The 13,110-nt window shown below is 46.4% G+C and overlaps 1 protein-coding gene across 1 annotated transcript; it reads left to right on the top strand.

The window, feature by feature from the left end:
- Window positions 1-6,360: 6,360 nt before the first annotated feature.
- LOC122421240 (cationic amino acid transporter 3-like) lies at window positions 6,361-9,664 on the top strand. Its single transcript, XM_043437113.1, is given in 9 exon segments — window positions 6,361-6,713; window positions 6,924-7,036; window positions 7,206-7,419; window positions 7,592-7,731; window positions 7,832-7,934; window positions 8,113-8,312; window positions 8,511-8,677; window positions 8,948-9,056; window positions 9,223-9,664. Coding segments are annotated over 9 exon segments (1,494 nt in total). The 3' UTR covers window positions 9,318-9,664.
- The last annotated feature ends 3,446 nt before the right edge of the window (window positions 9,665-13,110 follow it).

Raw genomic sequence — 13,110 nt, 5'->3', positions numbered from 1 at the left:
GGACTCCCCGCTTCTGTTCTTGGAGATGTCTCAGCTTCAGGCCTGCACGGCTTAACCTCAGCCTCCCTGACTGACCCAGTGCTCCAGGCTCTGCTCCAAGGATCCAGTAAGTCTTGGGTCACCCTCTTCTGTAGGAGACTGGGTGCTGAGTTCACATCCTCCCAAAGAGACCTCTGCAACCCCAGAGTGCAGGAGGTCAGCCCGGCTCCAGCCTGAGGGTGGAGAGACCTGTTTTACAGGTGAAAGCAGGAGCTGGGAGCTGGGACTGGGTGTGAAGAAAAGGTGTATGGGGGGATGGGGGGGTGAATGAACCAGTGTCCTGATGATCTAACCCTATTTTTTTTGACTTTTGTACAAACTGTATTAATAATTACCCTCATACAGTGAATGGACATGTGGACCCCTGATTTCAGTCTTCTATATACCATCTGCCCTTTGTGTCTGTGGGTGCCTCATCTGAAGATATGGGGGCAACTGTAAGGAACTTAAGCTTCTGTGAATTTGGGTATTCATAAGGGGCAACTGTATGGTGTGTTATAGTATATTACTTTTGGGTTTGCTACACCCAGCGACTCTGTGAAGCTGACTATATTATTCAGCATTGGTGGCAATTTTTAAAATGGTGGCAAAATACACATAACAGAGAATTTACCATCTTGACCATTTTTAAGTGTACAGTTCAGTAATGTTAGGTGTACATTGTAAGAGTTCTGATCTCCAGAACTCTTTTCATCGTGTAAAACTGAAACTGTCTCTATTTTATAATAACTCCTTATTTCTCCCCAGCCCCTGCTGAAGTACCATTCTACTTTTTTTTCAATTTGTTTACATGGCTGCTTCGGGTCTTAGTTGCGTCATGCAGGATCTTGCGTTGCGATGCACAGACTCTGTAGTTGTGTTCTGAGGGCTCCAGAGCACACAGGCTTCAGTAGTTGTGGTCTGCAGGCTCAGCTGCCCCGCGGCATGTGGGGTCATAGTTCCCAGACGGGGAATTGACCAGCCTTCCCTGCACTGCAAGGCCATCTTAACCACTGGACCGCCAGGCAAGTCCCCACCATTCTACTTTCCGTCTCTATGATTTTGACTGCTCTCAGTACTTCATAGAAGTGGAATCATACAATATTTGTATTATATCACTTAGCGTAATGTTTTCAAGTTTCCTCCATGTTGTAGTGTGTATCAGAAATGTCGGTGTTTTCAAGGCTGAATAGTATTTCAATGCATGTATAGACCTCATTACGTTTATCCATTTCTTTGAGGATGGACATCTGGGTTGCTTCCAACTTTCGGCTATTGTGATTAATGCTGCTATGAATATAGGTGTACAAGTATCTCTTTGAGATCCTATTTTCAGTTCTTTTGGGTGTACGCCAAGCAGTGAAATTGCTGGATTATGTGGTAAATCCATTTTTAGTTTTTTTAGAGAACCTTACATTCCGACTCACGGTGCACAAGTGTTCATCAGCAGCATTTGAGCAAGAAGGAAACACAGGTCCAGAGAAGTATATGACTTGTTCAAAGGCACAGTAGTGTTTGAGGAGCCAAGATTCTAATCAGTGTCCTGGCTCTTTGAATGCTTGCTCTGAATCAAAATGCTAAACTTGGATTTCAGAGTATCAGGGGTGGAAGCCCTTGATGGTGACTCGTGGTCACTGGATCAGCCTAGCCCTGCAGAGCAGTGTAGTGAGGGGACATTTCAAGCCCCAAAGCAGCAGGAAATAGAGTCCTGTCATTCCTGATTCAGAATAAATGTTAGTCCCTCTTCCCTCCAGGCAGTTAGTTGGGAGGCTACTCTGGTTTGATGGTTTGACTGAGCTAGGCTTGAGTCTGTTCCTCCCTACAAATTCCATCTCCTTCTGCCCCAAAGCAGAGTTCCTATTCCATGTTACTCTGCAGGCAACGAAACAGGAAGCTAACAGGTTTCAGGATCTTCGTCATGGAAACATGTGGAGTCTGTGATTTCTGATCACCAAGCCCCTTAGTCACTTCATCCCTATCTAGGATGGAAGGAAATAATGATCACAATGACAGTTTTCCCAGTGGTACAGAGAAAAGCAGGACAAAGATGGTATCTATCACATGCAATAGCAACAAGCTAATAGAGCTGGATTTGAAACGGCAGAACTGGTTGATTTTGCTTAAAACCAAGAAATCAGCATTCTTATCCACTCAGACCATACCCATTAAGCAGATATTGTGAGCCAGGCAGTGTGCCAGAAGGTTTTGCTTATGTAGGGACAGAAATTTCCTTTTCTAAGCTCTTTGGCTGGTTTAATAATTAAACTGACATAAGACAGGCAAACAGGCACTTCCCTGGTGGTTCAGTGGCTAAGACTCCGTGCCATATTGCAGGGGGCCTGGGTTTGATCCCTGGTTGGGGAACTAGACCCCGTATTCTGCAATTAAGTTCACCTGCCTCAACGAAAGATCTGTGTGCTGCAACTAAGACCCAGTGCAGCTGATAAAAAAGACAGATTAGGAAATTCAATTTGCTTCATAGGGGAGCCCCATAAAAGTTCTGAGACTCAAGACATTCAAACAATTGAGGCTCATATCCCCCACGAGCTAAGGAGAAAGGAGTAGGGCTCTGGGGCTTCAAATGGGAGGAAGAGAACCCACAGGAAGATGGGAAGAGAAAATGCTTGGAAGACCCTTGTGAGTCCCTTGGACAGCAAGGAGATCAAACCAGTCAATCCTAAAGGAAACCCACTCTGAATATTCATTGAATATTCATCTGAATATTCATATTGAGCATCAGATGCTGAAGCTGAAGCTCCAATACTTTGGCCACCTGATGCAAAGAGCCAACTCACTGGAAAAGACTCTGATGCTGGAAAAGATTGAGGGCAGGAGAAGGGGGTGACAGAGGATGAGATGGTTGGATGGCAGCTTTGACTCAATGAATGTGAATTTGAGCAAACTCCGGGAGATAGCGAAGGACAGAAGAGTCGGGAATGCTGCAGTTCACGGGGTCACAAAGAGTCGGACATGACTGAGCGATTTAACGACAATAAAAAAAGTACAAGTGCTTGGAAAACAAATGCTTGCCACTCCAGGCAGATAATCCTTCTAGAAATGAAAAGTTGTCTTTGGTGATAGCTGTCTTCCTGGTGTAGGTCCTGTGTGAAAGTTGCTCAGTCGTGTCTGACTTTGCTACCCCATGGCTATACAGTCCATGGAATTCTCCAGGCCAGAATATTGGAGTTGATAGCTTTTCCCTTCTCCAGGGGATCTTCCCAACCCAGGTCTCTCACATTGCAGGTGGACTCTTCACCAGCTAATTACCTTATTTTGAGCAGTTAAGGGAGAGGCAAGGAGCTTCTCCTGAGTCTGCTGGGTCTTCACTGCCTTCAGCTCAAAACAGTCAACCCGAAAAGGGGCATATTTGAGAAGATGTATTCTGCTCCCCATCACTTCTCTTAAACACTCTTTCTAGTGATTTTGAAACACATTAAGAGGCTTCTTTGTGTTTGAAGAATCCACAGCTCAGAGATGGAGAACTTGCCCAGTGTGTCCTTTCGCCCCCTGCCCCTTGTCACTCCAATACTTCATGGAATTTAACTCCTAGGGTCAAGGACAGATAAACAATCTTGACAACTCTGTGTCTTGTTTTCTCAGCAAATTATAGCTTCCTCAAGTACGTCTAGGATGCTGCGTCAGTATGTTCGCCAGTTTGGGCAGAAGCTGGTTCACAGGCGAGGGGAAGACACCATAAAGGAGTCTGGCGGTCTCGTGGTTCATCCGAGTGCCATAGAACTGGTGTTCCTGGGTGTGGGCAGGAACCTGGGAGCCGGCCTGTACATCGTGGTTGGTGCCGTGGCCAAGTTCGTAGCTGGACCAGCGATTGTCGTCTGCTTCTTGGTGGCCGGCCTGTCTTCCTTGCTGTCCAGGCTCTGCTATGTGAAGTTTGACACCCGGGTACCAAGCTCCTCTTCTGCGTACGTCTGCAGCTACGTCATGATGGGGCAGCTCTGGGCCTTCGCTGTTGGCTGGAACATCATAGTGTTATTTTTATCTGGTGAGGTGATGGGACCAGGCGACAGGTGTGGGGGAAAGGTGTGGGGCTAAGGTCAGGAAACTGGGAGATGGGACTGCAGTCTCATTCATGGGCACTTTGTTACCTGACTTGTGGGGGGAAGTGGGTAACAGTGTTTGGAAAACCCCACAACTTCATTCTATTCAGCTCTCTCCTGCTTTCCTTAAATAATTGGACTAAGAATGAGAAGGAAAGGAAACTGTAGGCATGGGTGGGAGGGAGGCATGTCCCACAGGCTCATCACTTCATTATATTGAAGTCTTTGCTCAGCTGTTGCCTTCAAGTGGTTTTTTTTTTGAAGGGGTGGTGGTTGCCACTTGATTTAAAATTTCATCCCTCATCCTTTAGCCCTCCTCATCCATCCTCCCTGTTTCCTTTCCTTGTGAAACACTGATGTCCTCCTAACATATTAAATAGTGGACCTATTTTGTGAGTCATCCCAGTCTGCTCTCATCACCCCATGAAAAAAACTTTGAGATTATGTATTTTGTCCATTTTTCCCTCCAAAATACATCCCCTGGCACATACTAAGTGTTCAATTTTGTCTGTGAATGTTCATTCTTCTGCTGCTACAGCCACTGCATGTACAGCCATGGCTTGGAGGTATGCCTTTGACAACCTCATCGGGGACCGCATCTCTCAGGCATTGGAGGGAACTTTCCCTCTGCATGTGCCCTACTTACTGGCCACATATGCAGACTTTTTCACACTGGGCCTGGTGCTGCTGCTTGCAGGTGAGTGAGGGGTCAGATATAAGATGTGATGAGGGGACTCCCCTGGTGGTCCAGTGGTTAAGAATCTGCCTTTCAATGTGGGGACACAGGTTTGATCCCTGGTCAGGGAGCTAAGATCTCATGTGCCACAGAACAACTACGCCCAAGCCCCTAGCCTGCACACTACACCTGGAGAATCTGTGTGTGTGTGTGTGTGTATGTAGTTGCTCAGTCACGTCCGACCCTTTGGACTATAGCCCAATAGACTCCTTTGTCCGTAGGATTCTCCAGGCAAGAACGCTGGAGTGAGTTGCCATTTCCTTCTCTAGGGGATCTTCCTGACCCAGGAACTGAACCCACATCTCCTGTGTTTCCTACGTTACAGGCAGATTCTTTATCCACTGATTCCCAAACTTTGCTGTTTGGGTCACAACAAAAGATCCCACAGCTAAGACCCAACTCGGCCAAGTTACTAACTAAATAAAACACTTTTTAAACAAAGATGGGCTGAGTAGGGTGTGGAGGGAGAGCTGAGGTTGGGAAAGACTTGGGAGTGGGGACTAGGACTGGAAAGGACGGCCTGTGCTATGAGAGACAGGAAGGCAAGACCTGGACGGTCATTTCCCACTCTTGACCCTCTTGACAATTCGAGCCAGTTCATTCCTTGGTAGGGGGGGCTGTTCTCTGCATTTCAGGATGTTTTAAAAAATCACTGTTGGATGCTGAGTGGCATCCCTGGCCTTTGCTCACTAGATACCAGGGAAACTCACTCCCCAGATTCTGACAATTGGAATGTCTCCAGACTGTGCCAAATGTTTGGGGAATAAAATTTAATCCCAGGTGAAAATCATTTACTTAAACCGACATATTTTCATCTAGGTACTGAGACCAGAGGTTTTTTTTTTTTTTTTTATTTCAGAGGAAATTAACAAAGCATAAATTTATCATTTTGCTATTTTCCCCAGCTTTACTGAGATATAACTGATATACAGCACAATAGGTTTGAGGTGTGCAATGTGATTTTTTTTTTTTTTTTTGCTGTACTAAATCTTTGTTGCTGCTCACAGGTTTTCTCTAGTTGCAGAGAGCATGGGTTACTCTTTGTTGTGATACACAGGATTCTTTTTGTGGGGCTTCTCATGTTGCAGAGCATGGGCTCTAGAGCTTGGTCTTAGTAGTTATAGCACGTGGGTTTCTTTTTCTTTGGCACATGGAATGTGTCTGGACCAGGGATGGAACTCTTGTCCCCTGCATTGCCTGGCAGACTCCCAACAACTGGTCCACCAGAGAAATCCCACAGTGATGACCTGATGGACCTGCCTATTGTGAGATGATCGCCACAGTAAGAAATGAACTATTAGGACCTCCCTGGTGGTCCAGTGGCCAAGACTCCTTGCTCCCAGTGCAGGGGACCAAGGTTCCACCCCCTGGTCAGGGAACTACGATCCCACTGATGCAACTAAGAGTTCACACACCACAACTGAAGATTCTGCTATGCCACAGTGAAGACTCAGCACAGCCAAATATAGATAAAATGAAACATTTTTTAAATTATAAGAAAAGAAATTCACTATTTTATGTGGACTGTTCAGGGGCGCTAGTACATTCACAATGTTGCCCAGCCATCACCTGCATCGAGCTTCAGACATGTTCACCTCCCCTGAAGGACACCCTGTACCCACTGAGCAGTCACGGCCCATCCACCCCGCCCCACACCGCCAGCCCCCGAGGCTGCTGTCTGTCTCTATGGACTCAGTTACTGCGCATGTCTCATATTCCCTCTCTCCTACAGTACTACTGGTTCTGGGATTTCGTGAGTCACCCTGGATTTACAGAGTGTTCACGGGCATCAACATTTTGGTTCTCAGCTTCATCATCGTCTCCAGCTTCATTAAGGGAGACCTGCACAACTGGAAGCTCACAGAACATGACTATGAATTGGCCACAGCTGTATTCACTGATAGGTTAGCAGCGTACCCTTGGTCATATTAATGTCTGTGTGTGTGTAGGGGAGTCAGAGCTGAGAATTTGGTGGGGACTAAAGAGACCCAGGCTGGTGGATCTGGATGGTGGGTTTCCTGCAGCCCAGAGTTTGTGGTGTTGAGGGGAGAGTCCAGAAGTGATGCCTGAACCCACCTCAGCCACTCTCTTTCTTGCTCCTTCTCCCACCACAGCTTGGGCCCTGTTGGTGCTGGAGGGTTTGTGCCTTTTGACTTTGAGGGGGTTCTCCGAGGAGCAGCTACGTGTTTCTATGCATTTGTCGGTTTTGCTGCCATTAACCCTAGAGGTAACGAGGTCACCATGTGTCCCATCGGGGGTTTGGACAGAGTTTGGGCTGCCCTTGGGCACAGAGGTTGGGAGAAGGTTAGCCTGCTTTTGGAGGTCCAAGAGGGGAGGCAATTCTGTGTTTTCACCCAAGGTGTTTTCCAGACCTGCTGCTTCTACCCCTTTTGCAGAGAGAGGAGATCTAAGCCGTCAACGATCCATCTCCCTGATCTCACTCCTGATGTGCTTTTTGGTGTATTTTGGTGTCTCAGCGGCACTCACCCTCATGGTGCCCTACTACCAGATTCATCACCACAGCCCCTTGCCCGAGGCTTTTCTCCATGTAGGCTGGGGCCCTGCCAGATACGTCGTGGCTGCTGGCATTCTCTGTGCTCTCACGTCCAGGTCAGTGTCACGGGTTTCTCTCCGTCTACTGTCAGATCTCATGCACCCCAGCCCGTGGGACTGAGAGACAAGAGGGAAAGGCATCTTGCTCCCTGTAGACCAGGGAGCCGATGCTCTGGTCTCCCCTGCTTCTTCTCCATGTCCTCACACGTGTCTCCACTTTCTCTCCCAGCCTCCTGGGTGACATGTTCCCCATGTCTCAGTTAATCCATGCAATGGCAGAGGATGGGCTCCTTTTCCGGGGACTTGCCCGAGTCTATGGTCACACAAAAATCCCCATTATGGCCATCATGTATTCTGGAAGCCTTTCAGGTGAATAAACAAAGCTCACTCCTTCCTTGATCCGTTTCCCTTATGTGCAGGTGCAGTGGTTTCTCAATCCCACCCCCTCCGTTTTTGTCCCCCATTCTAGCGATCATGGCATTACTCTTTGAGTTCAGTGACATTGTAAACCTCATGGCAATTGCGTCCCTGCTCGCTTACTCCATGGTGTCCTTCTCGGTCCTTGTTCTCAGGTGAGACCCCGCTACACCTTGATCGGGGGGCTTGGGGTCATGGGGACGATGGGGAGGTCATCCTGGTCTGTGTCATGCTGCTTTCTGATTGTTCAAGAGAGGAAAGAAATGGAATAGACAACCTGATGTTGTGTGAATAGGGGCTGCTGCTAATACTGCCTTTAAACCTCTAATTCAGGTAGCAGCCAGATCAGAATTTAAGTAAGAATGAGAAAACAGAAGAAGAACCTGAGATGGAGCCTGTACTTGAAAGAAGTCCTTTGGACTCTGAACCTGAAGCAGGAACCTCAAACATTCTAAAGAGTTTGTGGTTCCCTACCAGCCCCATCCCCACCCGGAAATCTGGCCAGATTGTCTATGGATGTGCCTTCCTGCTTGGTGAGCAGTGGGGTTTCCCTTTATTCATGTTCTGAAATTGACTGGATGGAGTGAGAGTGTGTATTTTGTCAGTTGAAGAGTCTGGGAGATATGATGGCCTTTCCTGTTGTTGGTGGTTTCAGGGAGGGGTGTGACCTGAGGTCCTGACGTCTTTGTCTTCTGGGTCCAGCCTTTTCTCCTCCACCTTGACCCTTGCAGTTCCCCTGCTGACCATCCTGAGCCTGATCCTGGCCCAGTGGCCCAGACGTGTGTTCTCTGGAGACCCCGTGCTCACAACAGTGGCTGTGCTGCTGCTGCTGCTCATCACTGGGGTCACGGTCATCATCCGGAGGCAGCCCCAGGACCCCTCTCCTCTTACGTTCAGGGTAGGTGACCTATGTGTTCAAAGTGTCCACCTTGAGTGAAGCAGGTCTGTGTGCTTTAGGTCTAGACATCCTTCGCTGGACCAGGGAAGAAGGGGCGTTGCTGAAACCAATGGACTCTTCCCTGATCCACACTCAGTGCTTTAGAAACCAGGCTCAATAGGCACCGAACACACAGCCTGAATTGGACTGAACTTGTCTCGCCCACGTGGGGAAGGGTCTCCCTTTCAGACGTCTGGGCTGTGTTCAGGGTTGAACTGACTCTGCCCACAGGTCCCTGCTCTGCCTGTCCTCCCACTGGTGAGCATCTTTCTGAACATTTACCTGATGATGCAGATGAGCACTTGGACCTGGACCCTCTTTGGCATCTGGAATGCCATTGGTGAGCGACTGTCTGGGGTGAAGAGGCTTCTTGAGTGACTGAACCCAATCCTCTTCTAACCACCTCTCCCCTAAACTGTGTCAGACGCCATAATAGGAGGCTTACTGGGCATTCATAAGTGAGGAGAGCCCCTGTTTTTCTTCTTACTGTCTCATTTCCCTACTAGGATTTGCCATATATTTTGGATATGGGATTCGACACAGCTTGGAGGAGAACAATGAGCCACAGCCACCAGCCTCCACTTCCCAGGTTCCGAACTAAAAGTGATGAAGCATCTTAGCCACAGGAAATAGATGTTGTGTGGAACCCCCGATGCCCTGGAGGTATCTGCTGGTTCAGGGTGCACTTTGAGCCTCGATGGACTGTGAAGGTGGAAAGCATTTAGTATTTAGTCTAAATATTTAGTATTTATTGCCAGTGGACAAAATGACTTTGCTATTGTATAATTTTTAAGCAAACGTTTTAAAGCTTAGTATGCATACAGAAGATTGCACGCTTCATAAGTGTGTAGTAAGATGAATCTTCACAAAGAAAGTACTATGATGTAACTGTCAATTAGAGGAAGAAATAAAATATTAGCCGACACATAAGAAGCACCTTCTTGTACTTATTTCCAATAAGGACATAGAGATTGCCCCATGGGAAGGAAACTCAGGTAACTATGTATTATGTCAAGAGTTATACTTTAGGGCCTTTCCTGATGGTCCAATTGTCAAGACTCTGGGCTCCCAATGCGGGGGGCATGGTTTCGAGCCCTAGTCAGGGAACTAAGATTCCACATGCCACAACTAAGACCCAGCACAGCCAAGTAAAGAACCAAGTAAGATTTTTAAAAAGAGTTACATATAAATATTAGCCCATGAATAAGCTAGAAATAAAAGAAAGGGAACAGATATTTTGTGCAAATACTAACAATAGAAACTAGGGTGGCTATATTGCTATCAGACAAATTAGATTTTAATCAAAAGAATAGCAATAGATAAAGTTGATCTTTTCATAATGATAAAGAGAAATGATCATTTTGGTATTCTCTCCCAACCTTGTTGAGACAAAGTGTAATATAGTGTAAATGGTTGGTTTTCTTTACATTTCTATCCTAGAGTTCTCGGGTAACACAGTAGTGTTGATGAAGAAAACGTCTTAATTGGAAAAGAAAACTTCCTGCATTGTCAGAAGTGGGGGGAAGGGGTCATATGTAATGGTTGGTTGATAAATGGTTCCAGTGGGGTTGAATTAAAACCTAGAAAGTAAAACTAGAAAGACAGGACAGAAAGTTGCTGCTGCAGAACAGAATGCTTGAAATTGAGATTACTATCATGCAAGAAGTTGGTATTAATGGAGCAGAGGATTGTTTGTGGGAATAACTGAAGTAGAGTGAAGGAGGGATGGAGGTCAAGAAATCAAGTACAAGTTATTAGATGAATTTAAACAAAGATGGAGGAGAATGAATAGAATTAGGAAAATCACTACCTTGCAAGTTCTATTGAAATTACTGACTTAGGAAGCAATGAATGGAGAACGAGACTGTCAGGTGAAACTTTGATGGAAAAGTTGATATCACCTGATTGTGTTGACCCCTTACTGATGTGGGACAACCAGATATCACGTGATGCCTAATGTACTGTGATAGGCAATCCAGAACACTTCCCATACAATAGTCCTGATGAAAAGTTGACTCAGAATTAATCAAGTCTCTACATCAACTGCTTTCCAGGTGGCCCAGTGGTAAAGAATCTGCCTGCAATGCAGGAGACCCAGTTGTGATTCCTGTATCAGGAAGATCCCGTGGAGGAGGAAAAGGCAACCCACTCCAGTATTCTTGCCTGGAGAATCCCATGGACAGAGGAGCCTGGCGGGCTACAGGCCATGGGGTTGCAAAGAGTTGGACACGACTGAGTGACTAAGCATGCACGCCTGCACCCTAGACCACCTAGGAGCTCAGAGCAGACATTAGGGATAGATTCACATTTCAGCTGAAAACCTGGTCACCCAGGGACTTCCTCATTGCAAGGGAGCCCAGGTTGAATCCCTGGTTGGGGAACCCACATGCCTCACAGCCAGCACCTCCCCCACCAAAAGAAAATCAGCCAAACCAGAATGTGGGTAATTCTCCAGGAAAGAAAATGATGCACTTTCTGTAACAATTAAATGATATGACCCAAAGTGGAGAGTTCATACAGGCATGTGAAAGTGTTAGTCTCTCAGTTGTGTCCGACTCTTTGTGGCCCCATGGACTGTAGCCTGCCAGGCTCCTCTGTCCATGGGATTCTCCAGGCAAGAATAGTGGAGTGGGTTGCCATGCCCTCCTCCACGGGATCCTCTTGACCCAGGTATCAAACCTGTCCTCCTGCATTGCAAGTGGATAATTTACTGTCTGAGATACCAGGGAAGTCTTGGAGGTATTACTGATTTGGTTCTACAGAGTTGACATAAAAGAAAGTCACAATTTTTTTTTTTTCAGTTTCCCAGTGCACATAAAGGTTATGCTTATACTACACTGCAGTCTAGTCAGTGTGCTTAGAATTCTGTCTGAAAAACCCCAATATACCTACTGTAAGCCACTCCTTTGCACATTTCTGTTTGCTCATCCCTGTTTTCCTTAGACCTTAATCGTAAAGATGAGATCATTAGGCAACATTTAACTTTCTGCTTTTCTAATTACGCACACACCTCACCTAACCTGCTAATTCCTGGATTATAAGGAGTAAGAATGAAGAATTAAGTAGTTTAAGAATGACTGACTCTCTACCCCCAGGTTCCCCTTAGTAAATTTGCACGTGGACCACAAGGGGAAGAAAACCTCAGTTGCAGGTGGATATCCCAAGTCAGATAGTGTCCCAGGGAAGACAGGGAGAAGCCAGCACGCTTGTAGCAATGGAGCAATGAGAGGGAATCTGACCTCCTGCCTAAAGGATTAACTGAGGCATTTAATCATCTTCCCTTTAAAGATTCCCTTGTGCCTCAGCTGGTAAAGAATCTGCTTGCAGTGTGGGAGACCTGGGTTCCATCCTGGGTTGGGAAGATCCCCTGGAGAAGGGAAAGGCTACCCACTCCAGTATTCTGGCCTGGAGAATTCGATGGACTGTATAGTCCATGGGGCCGCAAAGAGTCAGACACGACTGAGCGACTTTCACTTAAAGATTGTCACGGCTGCGCAGAACCAGCATGGACACAGGTCCACCTTCTCCTGAGACAGCTGGCTTTTCTGGAATAAAGCATCTTTTTTTCTCTGCAGAAGCTTGTTCCTTGCTTTATTGTCTGTTGAGTGGCGAGTGGCTGAACCAGCGATCAGTTACAAATCTAACTGCTGGTCTAGAATAGCCAGTGAATCCATGCTGGTCACCATGTTTCTGAGTTAACACACCCAGAGTGAGTCCTCTATCTTCACGCACAATGATTAAACGTGGCAATTTATAGTTAGGATGGCCTACTGCTGGAGCCTGGGCTACTGCAGATGTTAAAGCATTGATAGCCTGTTTTCCTTCTCTCATTCATTCATTTGGGTCTGGTTGGGTAGAATTTAGTAGCACATAGAGAGGGTGGGCAATGCAGGGACATCTCGGTACTCATTCTCTCAGTATCTGGTTAGACTTAGAAATCCCCTGAGTGATTGGGGACTGAGAAAGCCAGGGTTCCCTTAATTCTTTCAGAATCAATCAGCATTCTTCCTTAGATATGAAACAGCCTGAATATCTCACAACTGATGAGCAGAACTGCAGTTTGTCTGTGGGGGCATTATGTCTCTTAGAGGCTTATTGTTGTAACGAATAATGTCTAAACTCTCCACAACAGCTTAAATCACTTCATTCCACCTTGCATTGATGGCTTTAAGAAAATTTGCAGTATTGTAAGTCAACTATAACTCAATTAAAAAAAAAGTTTTTGTAAGAGTCAATCACTACATTTAATTCTGTTTTGATGGTCTGTGCCCAGTGTTTTGGCTTTCCAGGTGGCTCAAGTGGCTAGGAAGCTGCCTGCTGATTTAGGAGACGCAAGAGACATGGACTTGATCCCTGGGTTGGGAAAGATCCCTTTGAGTAAAAAAATGGCAACT

Source organism: Cervus canadensis, chromosome 18 (genome assembly GCF_019320065.1).
Source record: "Cervus canadensis isolate Bull #8, Minnesota chromosome 18, ASM1932006v1, whole genome shotgun sequence".
Lineage (NCBI taxonomy): Eukaryota > Metazoa > Chordata > Mammalia > Artiodactyla > Cervidae > Cervus > Cervus canadensis.
This window is presented reverse-complemented; position numbering and strand designations above follow the sequence as displayed.